General features: G+C 49.1%; 2 protein-coding genes across 2 annotated transcripts; both read left to right on the top strand.

Annotated features, from left to right (window-relative positions):
* Positions 1-931: 931 nt before the first annotated feature.
* On the top strand, positions 932-20,646 carry LOC128727270 (neurexin-4). The gene is made up of 10 exons (XM_053821164.1): positions 932-1,010; positions 5,992-6,111; positions 13,654-13,850; positions 15,908-16,049; positions 16,131-16,501; positions 16,581-17,101; positions 17,283-17,324; positions 17,567-19,116; positions 19,189-19,848; positions 19,940-20,646. The coding sequence occupies exons 1-10, from the start codon at positions 932-934 to the stop codon at positions 20,128-20,130; spliced, it is 3,873 nt and encodes a 1,290-aa protein (XP_053677139.1). The 3' UTR covers positions 20,131-20,646.
* LOC128727271 (L-aminoadipate-semialdehyde dehydrogenase-phosphopantetheinyl transferase) lies at positions 9,821-10,882 on the top strand. The gene has a single exon (XM_053821166.1). It carries the CDS (start codon positions 9,873-9,875, stop codon positions 10,758-10,760), a length of 888 nt encoding a protein of 295 aa, XP_053677141.1. The 5' UTR covers positions 9,821-9,872; the 3' UTR covers positions 10,761-10,882.
* Positions 20,647-21,964: the final 1,318 nt, after the last annotated feature.

Below are 21,964 nucleotides of genomic sequence, written 5' to 3'. Positions count from 1 at the left end.
GTTGATCGTTAATGCTAACGTTAGGTAACACAGTGTACACAGGCTAGTTTAATAATATACAACATTTCATTACGATTTACCACGTGTAGTTTCTTCTGTACAAATGAAGTAATTTACTGCTCATATTGCTACTGTTTCGCGCTGTCTTGTTTACCTTCTCATAACTGCCAATGTGTGCTGCTTGTCATCGAGCGCAGCGCATCTATTCGTATCTTATCCAAATCTACATCTACGGCTGTCAACCCGTGAAGCCGGTTTGGTAAACGCCCGACCGAGACCGATTCCATTTGTATCGTAGCTCTCGAGTCGTGCGGACGTGCGTCGTCCGAGCTCTCTTCGCGAGCCGTGTTTTCACTCTCACCACAGTTGTTCCGCGTGCAGGAGAGCGCTGAAAAGCAGTCTTCGCGAGTGTTTACCGTGCACGGGGACACGCACTGTTCGAAAGATTGTGCATTTTGCGGTTTCTTAGACCCACGGTGCCAAGCCCAAGCAGGTTTCGGCTCGTTGTGCAACATTCCTGTCGCGTTCTTGTCTTTCATCTAAGACGCGCTCGCGTGCGCGTGTGTGTGTGTGTTGGTGCCTAATCGGTGTCTTCTATTGTGCTTACCGTGCGCTTCCTATCGATATTCTCGATCCAACAACGATTCTGCTAACAAGAGGGTTTGCTCTCCCATCCGCGAGTGCGAAAGTGTGACGGGATAATAGAAAGCTGTCTCGTGTGTGACCCGCCAATAACGGGGGTAGTGAAAGAACCGCTCCTACATCGTCGGAGGCGCGTACTACCTGTCCAAACCTGCTCAAACAGCAGTGTTTGGGGTGTTCTACATTCATCTTTAGTGACGTCACCTTCCGAAGCCTCGATGCCTGAGTGCGGAATCTTCAGCCCAGCATAGACGGAAAGAAATCATCGAGAACGTGTGCTTCAACCGAAATGTTAAAAACTACGAGCGGCTTGCCGCTTCAGGCCACCGTTTGGCTGCTGCTAGCCGTCGTTAGCATAACTTCCGCAGGTACGTACCCATCTACACCAACATCGCGTCCCATGGGCTGGGTCACAATCTCTTACGGGGTAGTTTCTTTGGGTCCCGCTGGATTGCTAGCTGACTGAGCCACGGGTTTGGGGGCGCTTGTTGTGTGCGCGTGTGTGTTAGTGGAGGCGCTTCATTCACCTGGCCCAGCCCTAGTGCCATCTCGCTTTAACCCCCTGTTTCGTAGGCTCACTTTTTTCTCATCCGCACGCCTACCATACGCTGTTGCGCGCTTTAAAGAACTTCACGGTGAGCGCGTGTGTGTTTGCGTGGCGCTATTGTGGTCAAAATAACGGCCACCAGTCACAGCCACCAATACCTGAGTGGCGAGCGGGAGTGAGTGTGAGTCACGCTGCTGCCACCTTGCGATCATAACGTAATCCCCCACTGACCATCCTTCCCGCACGGGAGTCGTTGCCTACTTGGTTGGTGAATTTGACAGCGAAATGTTTGTAAATAAACGATACAAGTGCTTATGGCGACTGTTTGGGAAAGTCGCGTCGCGTGTCCCGGTTCTTATCTAATCTCAGCCACCCGAGGTGTCTGGCCTGCATTCAGACTGATACCCCCTGTGGGAGGACGGGTGTAATGTTACATTTTGCGCGCGCGAAAGAACCACCCCTCGTCGAGAGGATGACTCAACGCCGTGTGATCGCGTCGGTGACAACGCCAACGATCGGTGTGAGTAAGATCACACCAGTAGCCACGATCGCGCAGTAGTCGTCGTGTGTCATTTATGGGCGTGTATCGCGCGCACGCAATGCCTGCTGCTGGGTGGCTTAAGCCACCTAAGGGACTGTTAGTGCAGTTAGTGCAGGTCAAATTAATTGTGACAGCTTAGGCGAGAGATAGGTACACTTTTGTAGAACGTCCACGCCACCCACCACGGCGACAAATGGACGACGACGACCGTTTTCCAACTGTTGCGAAAACCAAATCGAAAACAAACAAGTGGTGGCCCTACACAATTTTGTGGTGCCTGATTCTCGCGACAGAACCGCCGTTGAGGGGACGTTGTTGGATGGAAAACGCTTAAAATAGCAAACGTCGTCGGGCCAGCACCACACGGGATGTTTTGTTTTCTCTAGTCACCCTACCCTCGTTGGCACGCGTGACGACGGTTCCCCTCGATCTGCTTTCCTTTTCTTGGCCACATCGCCTTCCGCTGGTTGGTGTTTTCGCTAATGAGTCTGTTAAGTTTCGGTCGCCACGACGCGGCTGGCGTGCGATGGTTCCGTTTTTAATTGTTTTTAAATGAGCAATCCATTTAGCGAGAACGTTGCCGAAATCGATCTTCGTCTGAGTCATACACCACATGGAAATCCGTCATCGTCCAGACAAGCAGACGACGAAGTACGGCTGCTGGTGTAACCGCATCCGTGGCTGTGGAGATTTTAGCGAGAAAAAAAACACACACACACGCTTGTCTCATCGCGTGTGGCGGCATGAGAAACACACTCCCGGTAGGGATGCTGGTCCCGGAAGAGTCGGTCTGGTTGCTGTCAAAAGTTTCGGATGCTGCGCACTGTGGCCGCTTTGTCGCAACCTCCAGACACCCGTATGGCAAGGTTGGCGCATGTACGTCCTTTCTGGATGCTTTCCAGGCACATGGAAGAGAAAGAGAGATACCGAGAGCCAGCAGCCGGAAGCAGCCCGTTGTCCTGCTGGTGAAGGTTGTCCTACGGGAATCTAGAGCATCATCATGCCGGCGACAAAACCGGCCGGTTTTGGCTTTTCTCCCGTTGACAAGGGAGGAGAAATGCGCGATTCTGGCCTGGGGTGTGCTCGCATTTGCCGGCTGCGGAAAATCAATAAAATCTTTCGCATCACAGAAAACCGGCCTAGCGACCGCGTGCTTTTCTTCGCCAGCGGCTGCTCGTCAAAATGAGCAACCGTCCACTGACACGGAAGCTAATCTGATGCACGTGCCCATTCTTCGTTGGGTTGGGTTTTTCATTGCTCACCCTCTTCGAGCAAAAGTCATCAGCAACGGCTTTACGATGGGCACGATTAGAAGCAATAATGCTGAACCGAACAAAAAAAAACACACACGGTGGGTTTTGGTGTATTTAAATACACTGTCGGTTGTTGTGACTTTCGGCGCATTTTTCGGTTGCGCGAAATTAATGCTTCACACGCGACTGCAGGATACGTGTTGGCTGGTTGGTTGGTTGGTTGGTTGGTTGGTTGGGGAAAGAAAATGATCCGCTTGTTTTCTCCGCAATGAAGCAGAATAAGAAGAAGGGGAAAAAACTCACCACCAAACGGATTTGTTCTTACAAATGTTTTTCGAGCCTGTGAACCCGAGCATTTCTCGTCGTTTTACTAATGCTCGTAACGTGTCACGTGGGGTTTATGTTGCTTTTTTTCCAATGTTCGGATGGTTTGTGTGAACTGAAACAGCTGTTACGCTTCTTTCCGGCGGGCATTAATCATGAGGCAGCGAATTTGCCAATCTGTCAATGTATTTTTGATGTTTTACAAATGCGCGTGCACGACGAGGTTTCAGCCATTTGGTTGGAAGGGAAATGATTACTCATTTATTTAGCAGAAATTACTCCACTATGCATGTGCCATGTAAACATGTTGTTTTTGAATGCTATGACAGTCGTTTTGTCAATAAATTCAGATCTGTACATGGGTAAAGTGTTCAAGATTTGCTTACATAATTGATGAAAAAAATTGCTGAAATATTGAAAAAATAGCTTTTGGTAGCTTGCCAATGCTCGAAAGAATAAGTTTTATTTTTTTGCATTTCATTTGGAACTGAATCAATTTTCTACCACCACAGCACCTTCAGGCCATAAAACGCAGACCAAATCGAGAGCTACAGCTTCCATTCGGCCAGCGAACATTCTTTTGCTTCCCCCTTTTGCTTAGAGGCTTTTTTTGTGTTGCTTTCTCAGTCCCTTGTTTTTCCTGCACAAATATTGATCGAAAGACAGCTGAATTGGTGGCGAATATAAAACGAGGGTTGTAGCTCAAATTATTACCGGAATCGGAGCAGAGTGTTAACAAGCCATGAATTTCGCATGTCCTAGATATCATTGTTTGATTTTGCAAGCATTGCGAAACCTCAACCCGCGCACGTGGTTGTCTTTGGTCATGGTTTTTTAAAAGCACGTGGCGCACGGAGTGAACTCTTCGGCGAGGTTTGTATGCCGTAGGGAATACATAACCAACAGAATGGCGTTTGTGAGCTATTTTAGTGTTTTTTGCATCATGTTTAAAGTAAGCTTAAGCTAAAGCCCATCGAATGTGAGTGTTAGAATGTTGAAAAAAAAAGATTCAAGAATTGATTTGTAGCAGATAATCAATTTTCCTGCTACATCCGGCCTTTTGTTTAACAAATCAGTGTAACAAGGTCGCTCTTTAGAAGGAAAACTCTCTCGATAGGAAATATTCCGCCATCACTAGAGGTGTTTAGGGGTCGGGTTTTTTTTGTTGTTGTTGGCTGTGTACGCAACTCTTAAACCCGACCCTTTTTTTAAAAAAACACCGAGCCCTAGTGCACACAGTAACGGTCGCTTGCGTTCTGTTTGCACTCTGCGGCCACGAAAAACTAGCCCTCGGGGGTAGCATTACGCGTATCCCTCCTGTGGTGAACGGTGGAAAAATGTTCTTTCAACACCACCAGTGGCCTCGGAGATGGTATTGCTGTATGACGGTTATTGCTCCTGCGAGCCTCTTAGCTTCCGGTGACCATCCGGGCGAGTGAGGGTTCAACCTACCGGTTCCGCCGTGTGGCGAGCAGTGTGATTTATGCGGACCGACGTCTCGCCGTTCTGTCAAAAAATAAGGGTGGAAAAGATCACAAGAGGGCCGAACCCTTGGGGTGGTAGTTTTCATTTCCCCAAATTCGCACTCGGCCTAAAGACGTTCATTATATCTCTCAAACTCCTATCACCGGTGCCTCTGGGGGGATTGCCGGAAAATGGCTCTGAGAATTCCATTCCTAGAAGTGGCCATGTCCACCGGTTTGCTCTATTTTCCCCAGCCCCATTACGGTGCGGAATGGGTTGCGTTTGTTTTTATAGGGCTTCAATCGATCGGCACAATGGAATCGCTATTCTCTGGCCCACTCGAAGAGTGTTCGATGGCGTTGTCCTGCCTGTGGAAAAACCGGCTTTTCTTTTTCGAGGGAAAAGCAACCAATAGGGAGGGAAACGATAAATAAAAATTTATTATCCCGGTGTGCCCCGCTTCAGACCGATCGAGTGCGACCATCCCAAATTGTTCATCGGTTTGCATTCGTCGTCGAGGCTTCCTTTAGAAATTTAATCAACTCGCTCTCGAGTTGACGACATCGAGGGACGATTGAATTTCACACATCCCATTCGGGGCGGAAAATCTGTTTTTAATTATAACGACGCTGCGCCACAACCGTAGGCCTCAGCGTGTCGATCGATGTTGATTTTGTCGCAATAGTTTTCCTTCGTTTTATTATCATTGAGTGCTTGCAATCGATAGATAATCGAAGCCCAGGGCAGGATGAAGCCGCGACGACGGGTTTCGCACCCTCAGGAAGGATGTCGGAAATCGTATTTACGAGCCAGGAAGCCCTTTCAACGTATCATAAACGTATCGACCGGCGGGAGTGTCTGCCGGCGGAAAAAATAAAAGCGCACTAGAGCGGAAGGAACATTTAGGCATTTGTTTTCCTCCTCCTGTGTTTGTCCATTAGTTTGGCGATGGCTAATGCGTTTACCTTTTGCCAAAATTGACCGATTGTTGTTAGTGGATGCGAGGGCCGAAATGTGGGCTGCATTAATAAAAAGCACCCTTCGGAAAGGCCCACACGGCCTAATGGATGTCGGTGGCCTTCGATTCGGAATGGGAATGTTTGATTTTTCCCCCGTTATGAGGGACATGTAGGGCTTATTTTTTCTCAGCGTATGTTTTAGATCAACTTTGCCATCGTGTCTAACGTTCGTTTCGTGCTCTCTCTCTTCTTTTTCCACAGAATATTACCAGAAAGACTACTACTCGGAGTATGACTGCAACGAGCCGCTGATGGAACATGCCGCGCTCTCAGCAACATCTCAGCTTCGCGAACGTGGCCCGGAAAATGCACGGCTAAACGGTATGTAACATTTCATATGCCATGCTCCAGCAGGGCGGATTTTTCGATCCCTCAAAAAAGATGAACATCAATCGACGGGTTTTGGGCCGCCAGAAGGTTGCTAGAGGGTTTTTTTTTCTTCCGATGATCGATGCCGCGATGTGCGCTGGTTTTTGTCGATCGATTCACCACAATTTCTTTCGCAATCGCGCTGTGTAAATTCTTCACGATCCTTGACGGATTCCTTATTCCGGAGAGCCCTTAGCGGGGATTTTTTTTTCCTTTGATCAATCATTCTTCCACTCTCTCTTTCTCTCTCTCTCTCTCTCACATTCTGTCTCTATTTATCACTCTGCACGAACATGCTTTCGCAAGAGATAAATATCCCTTTTTCGCCCGGAAGCGACAGGGTTATTGCAAACACTTGCCTCTCGCGGTCGATGCCGTCACTAGCGTGGAATTAGCATCGGCCTGTTTTTCGTGCGTTTGTGCGTGTGTGTGTGTGTTTGAGTACAAAATTTTCCCAACCATTTGGTGCAGTTCTGAAAACCTCGCCAGCTTCATCCCCGTGTGCATGCATTACATATCCGTTTGATTTATGTGTTGTTTGCTTTTGTTAAGTTTAGCTTTCGTGTTTTTTTTTCTTCTTCGTTTTGCTGACACACCGTTTATTTTACTACGTCCTGTGTTTCCCGTGCGTGTGGCATTTTGTTCCGTGTGTTTCTTGTAAAATTATCTGCGCTGTTTTTTTTTCTGTCTATTTTTCACTTCATCACCGTACTGTATCATTATTGCCATTGCCTTCCTTCCTTCCTTTCTTTCTCCCGCGCAAACATTCCTTCCTTCCGGTGTTGCGTTGTTTTTGTTAGTGTGAATATTTACGTGACGTGCACCAAAACCAAACACACACCCAACATTGCATATATATGTATGCCGATCGTTCCCAGTGCGGCTGAGAATTCTAAATCTTATGGGGGTTTTTATTTTATTTTTAAACGAATGGCCCTGTCTGCCCCTTCGGATGCAGCGCAACCGGAAAATGCGTCCATTGCGTAAGGTTTGACCTCCTCTTACCCGGCCGTATTAATTTTTATTGCCCTCCTTCCTGGCGATATGGTGGTTTAAAATCTGTTTCTGTGCCATTGGTCACTTCTTCTCCCATTTATCGCCCCTCGAAAACAGCTGGTTTGGGTTGGACGATTGGTTCGAGAATAAATACACAACACTGTTGTTGCGTGATGTGGGCGAGGAATATGTGGGGGACTCTATTTTCCCCCGCAATATCCGCTCCATCTTCCCATGAGGGACAATTACATTCGCATAATGCACAATATGGTAGCAGGCAGGAACGCGTGTACGTACGCATCAGAATATGTCGCGTGGCCAACCATATGGTTAATTGGCATTTTTTTGTTGTTGTTCCTTGGTTGATTGAAAACTGTAACTACGACGGCGCAGCTGGGCGCTGGCCGAGTACCCGGAGCGCAATTGCAATATTGCATCATGCAGCCAGCCAGCCATCCACCCAGAACCCTGTCCCTTTTATCGCCCACATCGCCACATCACATGCAGCTCGGTTTGGTACGCTTTTTAGTTCCGCTGCAATGGTCACCCTTGCGGCGGGATGATTCGCTACTACCAGGTGTTTGGTGGAGAAAAAAAAAAGCGAATAGAAGGGCAAACCGGTTCGCAAAGCGATAATTACCGGACACAATGGCGCCCATTGGTTTGGTGGGTTTTTGTCATCATCGTCAGTTCATCATCGGGCATCTCTACCCTCTGGATGCGTCATCCTTTTCGCGTCAGGATGCAAAGCAGAATTTAAAATGCCGGAAGCGGGCGATATACTGACACTCGAAAGGGTGGAAAATGCGGGAAAGTGTTGTCGTGCTCTGACGCAGGCTTGGGCGTAGATTCCTGGTATTGCTTGAGCCAAACAGTAAATATGGCAAATTTCTGTGTCCTGGGACACGTGAAGGACTATAGCTCCCTCTCTTTGAGGGTCCTAGGGTAAGCGAATCGTCTCGCTTTGCGAACCTACAGATAAGATCTCTTTTTTTAATTGCTCAACCCTCGCTCGAAGGGTGAAAAGTGTTTCGGCTTCGTGTCGGATGATGTTAAGATTTGTGTAGATAGAAAATTGAATCTCAAGTGGAAGTTGCAGTCGCTTTCGACCAAACGAACAGCAGATGGTCTTTAAACGCTCCTAACAAGCTGAGGAGCTGCCACAAATGCTTCAATTGAAAAATAGAGCTCGCTGGGATAGCTTAAAGATATCGCGTCTCCACTTGATGCTCTCTAAAAGATAATTATTTGGTGACAAATCGCCCCAGCCGGACGAAGTATCCGGTCGGGTTTGCGTAGTAGAGCACGTCGTCGTCGTCGCGTTTTGTGTGTCATTGGCAGCAAAAATAGAACAAAATTTGTCCCTTTCGGTATGTAGCATTAGTCAACTTTCTTCGCAAGCGTGTTCGTCGTCGTGGCTTTTGCATGTGGAACTGAAACCGGGATGGGCTGCTGCGGTAGAGCGTGTGTCGATCGATTGACGCGAAACATTGTGGGTTCGGTTGGATGTCTGTTTTTGCCCAGAAATTGGCACGATTTTCTACCTCTCTGTGTAGGGAACGCAATGAAGCAAGGCTGGAGCAAGAGCAGGATGTTATGTAAATTTTATCATTGGCACAGAAAATTAGCTACGTTTAGCGGAAGCCTTGTTCATCGCCGGGCTGGAATCGGATTGAATCAGCTCCACCATACGCTGAGCTGAGCACAGCACAAAATAGACACCCAACCCGCTGTCGGGTGAGTGTGTGTGTTCGGGGGGGTGGTACGATGTATATCCTGCGTAAACACTGGGCCATTTTTACGGCTGGTTAGCAGGGTTGCGTGGGGGTGAAAATGATACCGGAACTAGGATAAGAAGATGTTGCGACGAGGCAGGCCGCCAACGCGCGGATTACTCAACATCGAACGTGTCGCGATTGCGGCCCAAGTCAAGTGTATCTATTTCCACGACGTCTATAATCCACCACCGGGACGGGCCACTTTACGCGAGTTGTTGTCGTAGGTGCATTAATTAACAGCAGGTCTCTGCTGCGACGCGTGTTTCGGAAAAATTATCGCTGAACTCGAACGTTCCCAAAGCGTCTCTTCGCCCGATCGAGGTCAATGTAGAGGGTGGTTTTCGGATGGTTCTAGCTAAACTGTAACCTGACACATTTGACCGTTGGGGGTAAACGAGGGCTTGATGGGAAATTGGAGAGGTTAGAGGGCGATCGAATTTAGGTTCTGTTTGCTTGTTGCCGCTCGCGACCTCCGCGATGTCGGTAATTTTCTTGCATTTTCGGTAGCACGTCGTCGCGCAAAACGGCTAAAAACTGGTTGCTACTATTTTTTGTTTTTCAAAACATACTCCAGCTCATCCACGTGTGTGTTGCATTAAATTGCACCGTCACTGTGCGTTGTGGTTGCTTTTGGGGCGAAAACGGGCGAAGTCGGGCGAAAACATGATTGCAGCTGTCAAAGTTGTACCGTGCGAGCGAGCGAGATGCTCGACCCGAACGCACGGAGATGTTTGTTTGTTGAAGATAGCGAGCTGGTAAACAGATAAAAAAACTACGAACTGGGTGCAAAAGATGCTCGGAGGCTGCAGTGTGATGTGTTAAGAATCTCCGTGCTGTAGGAATCTCAATTAGTGGCTGGAGCCGTTGGTGGTGTTTGTTCGTTCATCATTCACTTGTCCGTAGAAGGGCAAAAGCAAAAAAAAACACGACGGCAAAACAATGTCACTGCGAAACGGTGGCCACGTTCGCTGGGCATTTGACCTCGCTGGCTGGCGACCTAGTTTGGCGGATCTGCTGCTCGTGACGTCCTGCATCCAGCCCGAGGAAAAGAACCGTCTGCAGCGGTTCGTGTTTCGGGATGACTTCAATGCGTCCTGCATCGGACGGCTGATGATGCGTCGGTTCGTGCATTTGGCCACCGATCTGGCGTACGACGAGATCGAGTTTGACCGCGACGCCAAGGGGAAACCATTCCTAAAGAACGAGGGCGTGGCGGTGGATTTCAACGTTTCACACCAGGGCCGATATGCGGTGCTAGCGGGCATGGTGACTCCCAGGATCGGTGGCGATGTAACCGGCGACCTCCCAAGGCCTAAGATTGGCATCGACGTGATGAAGCTGGAGTACAGTGGAGGCAAATCGTTGGACGAGTTTTTCCGCCTGATGACGCGCAATTTCTCCGACGACGAGTGGCGATACATCCGTAGCCGGGCTGATGACGATGCGAAGCTGCAAGCGTTCATGCGCAACTGGTGTCTGAAGGAGAGCTACGTGAAAAACGTCGGCGTCGGAATCACGGTGGATTTGCGCAAGATTAGCTTCCGCATACGCACGGACGAGCTGGCACGTGATAGTGTCGTTTGTGATTCAACACTTCGCGTGAACGACGAACCGATGGAGAACTGGCGCTTTGAGGAGTCATTAATCGATCGTGATCACTGTGTGGCCGTGTCGCTCGCAAACGTCCCCGCTCCGGCAGATCAGGGTGGCAATTGTTTCGAGCTGATAGATTTTAACTCGCTTGTTGAGGGCTACCGGCCCTTGTTGGCCATCGACGAGAACTACTGTGAGGGTATTATAAGCAAGGAGTACAAGACAACGAAATAGGTCAACGTCGAACGCGGGGAGGTTCACTGGTGTCGGGAATGAGGGTTTTCGTGGAAAGGTGGCCAAAAACCCAACGGAGACAGCCATTTGCTAGCGTATATTCGTATGGTAATTTGTTTTAGCTTTTAGCTCGTATTAAATACACGGTTTAGCCTGTAAGGTAAACGTAGGTACATTCGCAAAACGACGGCGGGCATGTCTTTCGTTGACCCAGAAAGAAAGTTCAATCGTCTCGCGCTAAACGTGCCCCGTGCGAATACATTTATCTTTGTCGAGCGACTTCGGCGGAAGAACAAAACAAAAATGTACTCCTTAAAAGGACCTGCCGACGTCCTGGCATCGTCGGGTAATGTTGGCAGTAAATTTCCCTCCCCGGTATTTTTTTTTGTTTCGGCTGACAGCGATCACGCAAGGACCAGCAACACGGAATAAAATGGAAATAGGCGTGGAAGCACCAACGACGACATGCAACCCCGCGTTTTTCGTGGATCACATTCCATGATAGCGGTGGTTCCTCCCAGAGCAGCGGTGGTTTATCATTGTCAAAGAATGAATGTATTTGCTCGTGTTTGTTTGAGCCCTCTAGCTAACTGCTTGTTGGATCCATAACCCGAACCGTGTCCCCTGTGGCCGCATGACGACCGAACCCAATCATGGGAAGCCGCGCGTGTGGCTTTTATGATATGCTGTCGTCGTCTGCCGGCGGTTACGCTTCAGTTCCTTCAAAGTATGGGACGACGGCCGTGGAAGGGTCTTTTAAATGTTTGCGAAACCAACCACGAACCTAATTTGGTAAATCACGCAAATGCTCAAAGCCGTGCGAGTTTTAAGCGGGGGTTTAGAATTGAAACGTTCTTAGAAGTCAGTGTTTTGTGGGGCGTAAATGACCTCTCCTGCAGGTGGGTGAATTTTCCCAGGAAAACATGCCACCGTGCCTGCACTGGAACTGCAGCGCTGTGTGCATCTTGGGAAAATCGCCCGGTGCATGTTTTTTCGTTTGAATCGCCGCTTGCACTGTCGCTTCTTATCAGGTGGGAAACGATCGTGAACGGCACGAATGGTGGCGTTAATGCGCATTTGTGCAATTTGCATTTGAATGTACAACATGTCGAACAATACCGTTGAAGCGTGGCACAGCTGTTAAGCTGAGGTTTAGAGATAATTACTATTATCATGAGCATTTAGTTCGAGTAACATAAGTAAAATTATCTACCGAGCAAAAGCTCACTTATTCTTACCCCATTGGTTTGGTTTTTCTGGATTAGGATAGCATAGTCCGTTAAATGTCGTTTCATGGTTCTCCCTATCAGTATGATACTTCTTTAATTATTCGATGCATCAAGGCAGCTGTTCGGAACTGCGGCAATGGTGTAACATTTCAGTCAAATTGTCGGTTTTATTTATGACTCTCTAAACGCGACACCAACCAGTTCGCTCGATGAAGCGTGACGATAATGTTCCCGATGAGTGTTCGAGGGTAATCGATGTATTAGCTAGCGAATAGGGTTTTTTTTTATTCTTTTTCTCCCTGTAAAGGGTCCCTGAAGGTTTTCCGCATTAGACGTTCAAGAGAAGAGGGTTCTATGAAACGTTTATCGAAGAGCATAAATTACCGGGGCGTTTTTCTAAACGTTCAGTTGATGGTTAATTTTTGTTTACACCGCTCGCCCTCTCGAAGGCAATTTAAATAATTTTCCCGATCAATTTCGTCAAAACTAATCGACCTCGATCCCAGAATATAAACTAATCAAAAGTGGAAGGAGCAACAAAAAAAACAGAAGCACGTATCCAAAACGTTTCCAATTGTTGACGCCGCAAACGCCACAAATTACTTTGTCTTCGCTTTTTGGTAACGCTTGAGAGCCCTCTCCGGTACGGCGTATTATTTGCATCACCACAACGCCCTTCCGGAATAGACGCCCTACTATCGATGTCTGGCGGCGAAGGGATCCCAGAAGGGCCCGTCTGACTTGTTCGCCTATTTCAGCATAATTTTCGTTTGAGACGCGTTTTTTTACCAGCTCTCGGCGTGTGTGATGGGATTGACCCTTTCGAAACAATAGCGCGCACATAAACACTTGAAACGGTGCGTTGCCTGTCGCCACGTTTTGAGAGCCCTTCCAGCCACTGGATACGTTTCAATTGGTGATCGGCGGTTGAACGATCGCATACAAGCGGTTCCAAAACAGCTCGATCCCCGTCTGAAAAGAAGGGGTTCACTTTTCCGAGACCCAACGTGCGAATAGAGAGAGAGAGAGAGAGAGAGAGAGAGAGAGAACGAGAGCAATCCGTTCCACTGCGCAAGGACATCAGCCGTTTTTATGGCGCAAGGAAGAAGAAAAAAAGGGTCTGAAATCATTATGGATGGTTTATTGTTATTGGATCATAATGGAAAAAAAGGTCCTGGCAACCTCTCAGCATGGGAACGGTGAAAACCGGAGCGAGGCGGAACATGTCGTCGCCACACCCAGCAACCCATTTTCCCGCGTTTCGTTGCGGTTCAATAAATTCCGGTAGCTCATCTAAACCTTACAGTCTCACAAGTAGAACCGTGAGAAGGACAAAAACGTTCGTATGAGGAATTGATTCGTCTAGCGGAAGCTCCATTGTCCTCGCTGAAGTTAATCGTTTAATCCTTTTCGCCCGTCGTCACTAAGGCTCGTGTTTCTTGTTACGTTGCATCATAAGTGTGTCTACTTTGCGTTCATTTGCATGCCTCTAGCTTGTCCGTTTCGTTTGTCTTCTTCGAACAAACTTCATGCCTTTGAAACATCTCCAAATGTTTTCGCCCTCTATATATTTATACTGCCTCATGATTGTTATCCGTGCGCAACTAAAACGATAAAAAACCTTCCCCCTCAAAAAAAAACCCTGTACAAATCACGCATTAAAGGTGGCAACGCCTGGACCGCCCAGCAGTCCGACTTCGACCAGCAGTTCGTGATCGATCTCGGGGACGTGCGCAACGTCACGCGCATCGAAACGCAGGGCCGTCCGCACAGTAACGAGTACCTGACCGAGTACAGCATCAGCTACGGATTCAACGGGCTCGACTACATCGACTACCGGGAGCCGGGCGGCAACACGAAGGTAAACAGGACCTCTAGAACGGGCATCGCCAATCTACTGAGCCCAGACACCTCCATGCAAAACGCGAACGAAGGGCAAATGGAATGACGACGATCCGGTTGGGCTTAGTGACGGATGCATCTCAAAAATTACCCTTATGCTACTGAACTTAGATCTAATGCTTGCTTCTCACCAATCAGCACGGCTTTTCTCGGGAAGTGTGGGTGGTGTTAGGTGGTGAGACTTTCGTCTTTCTGTAGGACTTCTTCAGTGCGCGATCGTGAGCTGGCATTAAGCACTTTAATCTAAAATAATCCCATTCGCCCGGGCGTTGGTGAATTTCCGGTTCTCCTGTTTTTATTTGGTGTGCCGGGAAATGCTTTCTTACTGCGCTTCTTCTCACCCCCCCTTTTAGCTTACACGGTGTTGGGTATCCTTCAGATTAATCCGTATCCGGGCTCTTATCCCCCTTGGTGATGGTTGGTTTCATGTTGTGCCGATTCTGCTCGGAAGTGTAACCGATCTTAACGTGCCTAATGTGTAAACCCTCTATGTGCCAGCATCTAACCGGCACTTGTTTTTATTTTCTGGTGTGCAGTTTCAAAAGAAAATATATTTATACCAACCCTTCCCTAATGCAGCAATGTCCCCCGGGGGGCGTTTTATAAAATCGTACTAATTAGTAACCACTTTCTCTTCCATTTCTTACTGGCTGCGCTATATAATGCGATCGGAATTGTGCGCTTCGTGGGTTCGTAACGCTCTGCTCGGCCGTAACTGCGACTGCGGAAAACTGCTGGAAATGGCATCGGAATTGGCAACCGGGTGGCACCTCATATCATCATCCACCACCACCACCAATTTATCATCGTCATCAACTGCAACTGATGCGCACCGCGGGTTTCTTTTTGTCTCCCTCGCCGGATGTTTTATTGCAACTAACCTCCACCACATTGCTCCCGCAAAACTCCCATAAACACAACACACATGGTCGTGGCACGTGGTCAATGGGAATGTGTCCTTGTTTTTCCCGCGCACTAACAACACACACACACACACGCATAAAATGGCGACGACTTCCCCCGTTTCCACGGTGCGGGTTTGGTTTCCCACTGCCACAGGCCGTTCGGCGTGGACTCCGATCGAGAACACCTACTTCCACTTTCTGACCATCGATATGGGCGAACGGAAGATGGTCCGGAAGGTTGCAACCGCAGGCCGGGTTACGACGAGCGAATGCGTCACGGAGTACATCGTGCAGTACTCGGACGACGGGGAACTGTGGAAATCCGTCACCGATAGTACCGGCGAGGAGCAGGTAAAGTAAAAGCGGATGAACACAACACCAACAACCAGCCAACCTGTGAGCCCTTTTCCATCCGGAAGCCGTTCCACAGCACCACATCCTCTTGATATCCTGCGCGTGTGTGTGCTGTATGTCCTTTTTTTGTATGTCCGTTGGTGTTACTAGGAGAGAAGGCGAGAGAAGGAGGTCCTTGATTTGCAATGCGGGATGTGTTCTGTTAAATTCATTGTTGGGGATTGCGTTGGAGTGCCGCCTCTTTGACCACCTGTTAGAGGAAACTTCTGTCCAGCTCTTCCAGAGGACGTTTTTGAAATCGATTGTGTTTGCTCGGCTGTAGAAAGTAATGGTAGCATATCGTAACCAACGAAAAATAAAACCCGTAGGGTTGTAACTAATCACTGGCAGACGTCGGTAGGAAGCAGCACATTGCATTGCATTGTATTGGAATGCAAGGAGTTCCCTAACACACGGTTAGCATGCTGTGCTTGTACGGTAGTGACGTTAACATTAGTCGAATAATATTAACACCGAATAATATAACGTGCCTAACAGCTCGATATGGCAGCGATCTTAACGTATTTATAGACTCCCCTTTTTTCCCTTAATGTAGCCGATCGTCGTTCATTAGCCGTTACTCTTTCGTTCAATGTTTTTTTTTCCCGTTCAATGTCGCCTTTCGACCCCGATCACAGCGCATAGAGCATGTGGCAGAAGTAATCTAATCCTTTTTTCTTCCATCGTCGTTCCTGTCGACTTCCACGTCCTGCTGTAGCTGTTTAAGGGAAACCGTGATGGGGATTCCGTTCGTATGAACTCCTTCGAGGTGCCGATTATCGCGCAATGGATTCGCATTAACCCGACGCGCTGGCAGAACCGGATCTCCCTGCGAGCGGAACTGTACGGTTGCCGATATGGTGAGTGATCTAGTTTGCTTCGTCTATTTTTGTTTTGCTCATAGCTCTCAATGTTAATTTCGCTTCCATTTTTTTTTGCAGAATCGGAAAGCGTTTACTTCAACGGTACCGGTCTGGTGCGGTACGATCTGTTGCGGGATCCGATCGCGGCGACACGTGAATCCATCCGTTTCCGGTTTAAAACGGCCAACCCGAACGGGGTGTTGCTGTACTCGCGCGGTACTCAGGGCGACTACTTGGCGTTGCAGATTAAGGACAACCGGATGGTGCTGAATGTGGATCTCGGCGCGAAGATCATGACCTCGCTGTCCGTGGGCAGTCTGCTGGATGACAACATCTGGCATGATGTGGTTATTTCGCGTAATCGGCGCGATATCATCTTCAGTGTCGATCGTGTGATCGTTCAGCGGCGTATTAAAGGCGAATTTGACAAGCTGAATCTTAATCGAGAGGTAGTTAACACGAACTGGTCGATTGTGCGTGCCAAAGGATGTTCTACTTACCTTCATTATGCTTTCTTTTTCGGTACAGATTTACATCGGAGGCGTTCCGAACCTTCAGGAAGGGCTCGTCATTCAGCACAACTTTACGGGATGCATCGAGAATCTGCACTTTAATGCGACCAACTTCATCCGCGAAATGAAGGAAGCGTTCTACGACGGCGAACACCTGCGCTATCGGATGGTGAACGTGAACTACAACTGCCCAGAACCACCGATCAACCCGGTCACGTTCCTGACGCGCAATGCGCACGCCAAACTGAAGGGTTACTACAGCTCGAAACAGTTCAACGTCAGCTTCGCGTTCCGCACGTACGAGGAGAAGGGTCTGATGCTGCACCACGACTTCCTGGTGGGTTCGGTGCAGGTGTTCCTGGAGGATGGCAAGGTGAAGGTGCGCCTAAAGGAGGATAACTACGAGCACAACCCTGGTACGATTCTGGACAACTACGAGGAGCAGTTTAACGATGGCAACTGGCATCACATGATGCTGACGATCGGGAAGAACAGTCTCGTGCTGAGCATCGACGAGCGACCGATGGAAACGACCAAGTGAGTAGCTGTGTGGTGTATTATTGGGCAACATTTTTTGTTGATTAGCGCACGTCGATCGAGAGATTGCATTTACGGAAGCCATCGGTGTCTGATTTCATGCTTTTATGTTTGTTAACGTCGAGTAACTCTTATGTTGAACGGGGGTTTCCCTTACAACACACGTTATCGTTTCGTTTAGGCTGCCGTATGGGGACGGTGACACGGATAGTGAAGGTTTCAGGTAACTGCATGAGGCGTGTGTGTCTAGTGTAGATTGTAGAAGGTGTGAGATTTTTCTTTTACTAAAAGTGTGTGCTTGTTGTGCAGGAAGTGTGATCGCAGCGAGGTACCGTATGGGTCCTGAGCATATACGGCGTGAAAAGATAGCTTTGTCGCTTACCCTTGATGGTTCATAATTGCAATAGATCCGTCCGTTAAATAGACCCCCTTCTAATTTGCACTTCCATCGTTTCCTCACTCTAGATTGATCGACATCACGACCGGCACGCTGTACTACATCGGTGGCGGAAAAACGAAGGACGGTTTTGTTGGCTGCATGCGATCGTTCGCTATCGATGGCAATTATCGCGTCCCAACCGACTGGAAGGTGGAAGAGTACTGCTGCAAAGGAGAGATACTGTTCGATGCCTGCCACATGGTGGACCGGTGTAATCCGAACCCGTGCAAGCACAATGGCCTCTGCAAGCAGAACTCGATGGAATTCACGTGTGATTGCGCTGGAACCGGATACGCGGGAGCCGTTTGTCACACGCCCATGAACGCTCTGTCCTGCCAGGCGTTTAAGAACGTACACGACGTAAAGCAACGCCAACGGATCGAGATCGACGTCGATGGTAGCGGCCCACTGGCACCGTTCCCGGTGACGTGCGAGTTTTACTCCGATGGGCGCGTCGTGACGGTGTTGAGCCACAGCTCGGAACATACGACGCGTGTGGATGGATTCGCGGAACCGGGTTCGTTCGAGCAGAACATCATCTACGAAGCGGATCTGCCCCAGATCGAAGCGTTGCTGAACCGTTCGTCCGAGTGCTGGCAAACGCTAACGTACGCGTGCCGTTCGTCGCGGTTGTTTAACTCACCCTCGGAACCGGAAAACTTCCGCCCGTACGCGTGGTGGGTGTCACGGCACAATCAACCGATGGATTACTGGGCCGGTGCGCTTCCTGGCTCGCGCAAATGCCAGTGTGGCGTCGTTGGTAACTGCGTCGATCCGACCAAGTGGTGCAACTGCGATTCGAACAGTCTCGACTGGCAGGAGGATGGTGGTGACATCCGGGAGAAGGAGTATCTGCCGGTGCGTGGATTGCGGTTCGGTGATACGGGCACACCTGTAGACGAGAAGCTTGGTCGGTACACGTTAGGCCCGTTGCGTTGTTCCGGTGACAGCCTGTTCAACAACGAGGTGACGTTCCGGATTGCGGATGCGACGATCGATCTGCCACCGTTCGATATGGGCCACTCGGGTGACATTTACTTCGAGTTTAAGACGACCACCGAAAACGCGGTGATGCTGCATGCCCGTGGCCCAACGGATTTCATCCGGTTGGACATTGTCGGTGGTACGAAGCTGCTGTTCGAGTACCAGGCCGGTACGGGCACGCAGAAGGTGTACGTGGAGATGAGCAACCGGTTGAACGACGATCGCTGGCATTCGGTTAGTGTGGAGCGGAATCGCAAGGAAGCCCGGCTGGTTGTGGATGGTTCTACGAAGGCGGAGGTTCGCGAACCTCCAGGACCTGTTCGAGCGTTGCATCTCAACTCGACGCTTACGATTGGTGCCCGGCTTGATTACCGCGATGGGTACGTGGGTTGTATTCGAGCGCTGCTGTTGAACGGAGAACCGGTTGATTTGCGATCGTACGCGGAACGTGGATTGTACGGAGTGTCCGCGGGTTGCGTAGGCCGGTGTGAGTCCAGCCCGTGTCTTAATAATGGTACCTGTACGGAGCGGTACGATGGGTTTTCGTGTGATTGCCGCTGGAGTGCCTTCAAGGGACCGATCTGTGCTGATGGTAAGTAAAAAAAAAAACACGCGATCTCATAGCAGCAGAGCATTTCATTTAATCACCCTTGTTTCGTTACAGAAATCGGCGTCAACATGCGATCATCGTCGATGATCAAGTACGACTTCCAGGGTGCCTTCCGGTCGACACTATCGGAGCGAATTCGTGTCGGCTTCACAACCACCAACCCGAAGGGTTTCCTGATCGGACTCTTCTCGAACATCACGCAAGAATACCTCACGCTCATGGTCTCCAACTCGGGCCACCTGAAGGTGGTGTTCGACTTTGGTTTCGAGCGGCAGGAGCTGATCTACCCCGTGAAACATTTCGGCCTTGGACAGTACCACGACGTGCGCTTTTCACGCAAAAACGCCGGCTCAACCGTGGTGCTGTCGGTGGACAACTACGAACCGCAGGAGTTCCACTTCGACATCAAGGATTCGGCCGACGCGCAGTTCAACAACGTCGAGTACATGTACATCGGCAAGAACGAAACGATGAAGGACGGTTTCGTGGGTTGCATCTCGCGCGTCGAGTTCGACGACATCTACCCGCTGAAGTTCCTGTTCCAGGAGAACCCACCGTCGAACGTGCGCTCGCTCGGCACACCACTTACGGAGGACTTTTGCGGTGTCGAACCGGTCACGCATCCACCGATCGAGACGGAAACCCGCCCACCACCGTTGATCGATGAGGATCGCCTGCGAGATGCTTATGGGCCGGATACGGCCATCCTTGGAAGTATGTGTCCTTTGTGACTCCTCTGTATTCTCTCTCTCCCTCTCTCACGCAGCTCTCTAATCACGTTGTGCTCTTTTTCCAATTGTTGCAGGTGTGCTGGCCATCATACTGCTGCTGCTGATCATCATGGCGATCCTGATCGGGCGGTACCTGAACCGCCACAAGGGCGAGTACCTGACGCAGGAGGATAAGGGCGCGGAGGCGGCACTCGATCCGGATGAGGCCGTCGTGCAGTCGACCACGGGCCACCAGGTCACGAAGCGGAAGGAATTTTTCATCTAAAACCACCCCACACCCGTGGATGATGATGTGTGGCATGATCGCGTTAGTTTTTCTTCAGCGCAAAAGCTCTGCTGTACATACTGTTAAATGCGTTCAGTGAGAGGAAATTCAGAGCAGCTCAGAAAGGGAGAGAAAGAGAGAGAGAGAGGGAGAGAGCAGGAGAGTGAGAGAAAGCGAGAGAGGATGTAGCTGCGCATATAGGTTCAACGAGAAAAGGGGCACCCAAACTTAGCTCCCCCAGGCGAAAGAAACAATGGCCATTCCGTGTTCGTTTCGGTTGCATTTTTTAATCGCTCTTTCACATCGTGCGCGATGCTAATTTTAAGTAATTGTAGAAGCAACTAGTTCGCTTATTATTTGACACATTTACCCGTCCATTAACGTACTTCGAAACGAAGCAGCCAACGAGACAAACGTCCCGGCTCGTACGGGGCAGCTAGCGCGTACCGCAGGCAAGGAAGAGTTTTTTTTTGCATTTTGTTTTACTCTCGAATAAGTTTAGCTTAAGTTAGCGAAGCCGGAAATCCCTGTGCGCGAGTGCGTTGGTTTCTAAGCAGAGCATAGGACCCCCTTTCGTTGAGGTTTTTGTTTTATTTGAATATGTTTTGATTTGCCTACGGCGCCAAATGGTGTAGGATAGGAGCAGGCGATCGGCAGTTGGGCGGCGAATATAACCAACTCACGTTGCGAGAGTGCTCGCGGAATCTCAAGAAAGCTTGTGTCCGCTCCTGCCTGAAGGTAGCCGTTACGCTTTTCTTTCATTTATCCGTCCGATGGCGGTTTTCTTTTCACCCGGAAAAGTGGACCGACGTTTTATAAACCCTAGCGAAAGAGGAGCAACGAGTGAGAAAGAGATAGGGAGCGAGAAAGCGAAGGAGACAAGCCAGAGAGAGAGAGAGGGACAGGTTTAGAGTTCAGAATTAGCAGAAAACGAAGATAAAATCGGTCTAACTGTTGCAAAAGGCGCAAAAAATCCAATAAAGAAAGCGACCGAAAGGAAATCCGCGCTCGTGGAAAGAAAAGAATGAAAATGGGGACGCTGGGAGACGGCAGGATTTGTAGGATTTGAGCCAACGATGGCAGAAAACCGCGCATTGTTCAAAGCCCCCATTGTAAAGCGATTAAAAAGACATTTCTTAAGCAGGACGTTTCTTTTTCAATAAAACAAATTCAATCACCAACGGGCAATGGCGTTGGCTACGAGCAGAAACTGTGTTTGCATTTATTTCGACCTTTTCCTTCGACTTGTTATCGCATGTAAACCTGGGAAAGAAAATAGAAAAATTGAACCAGCTGCTAGAGATTTTGTTGTGGATCGCGAGACGAAAAAAACGCCTTTCGATGGTCATGCGACCCTGGTATTTCGACCAGAAAAATTTTGTTACCATTCGGTGGATTTTCGTCGGATTTGGCGGATTTTTTTTGCGGATCGCGTGACGAAAAAACGCCTTTCGATGGTCATGCGACCCTGGTATTTCGACCAGAAAAATTTTGTTACCATTCGGTGGATTTTCGTCGGATTTGGCGGATTTTTTTTTGCGGATCGCGTGACGAAAAAACGCCTTTCGATGATCATGCGACCCTGGTATTTCGACCAGAAAATTTTTGAAAAATTCGGTGGATTTTCGTCGGATTTGGCGGATTTTTTTTTTCGGATCGCGGGACGAAAAAAACGCCTTTCGATGGTCATGCGACCCTGGTATTTCGACCAGAAAAATTTTGTTACCATTCGGTGGATTTTCGTCGGATTTGGCGGATTATTTTTTGCGGATCGCGTGACGAAAAAACGCCTTTCGATGATCATGCGACCCTGGTATTTCGACCAGAAAATTTT

The sequence above is a fragment of the Anopheles nili genome, chromosome 3, assembly GCF_943737925.1.
Source record: "Anopheles nili chromosome 3, idAnoNiliSN_F5_01, whole genome shotgun sequence".
Classification (NCBI taxonomy): domain Eukaryota; kingdom Metazoa; phylum Arthropoda; class Insecta; order Diptera; family Culicidae; genus Anopheles; species Anopheles nili.
This window is presented reverse-complemented; position numbering and strand designations above follow the sequence as displayed.

Excerpts from the sequence above, each read along its gene's own strand:
- LOC128727270 (XM_053821164.1), top strand. The coding sequence starts at position 932 with ATGTTAAAAACTACGAGCGGCTTGCCGCTTCAGGCCACCGTTTGGCTG. Across the intron at positions 17,102-17,282 it reads CGACCGATGGAAACGACCAA|GCTGCCGTATGGGGACGGTG; the intron begins GTGAGTAGCTGT and ends CGTTTCGTTTAG. Across the intron at positions 19,849-19,939 it reads GGATACGGCCATCCTTGGAA|GTGTGCTGGCCATCATACTG; the intron begins GTATGTGTCCTT and ends CAATTGTTGCAG.
- LOC128727271 (XM_053821166.1), top strand. The coding sequence starts at position 9,873 with ATGTCACTGCGAAACGGTGGCCACGTTCGCTGGGCATTTGACCTCGCT.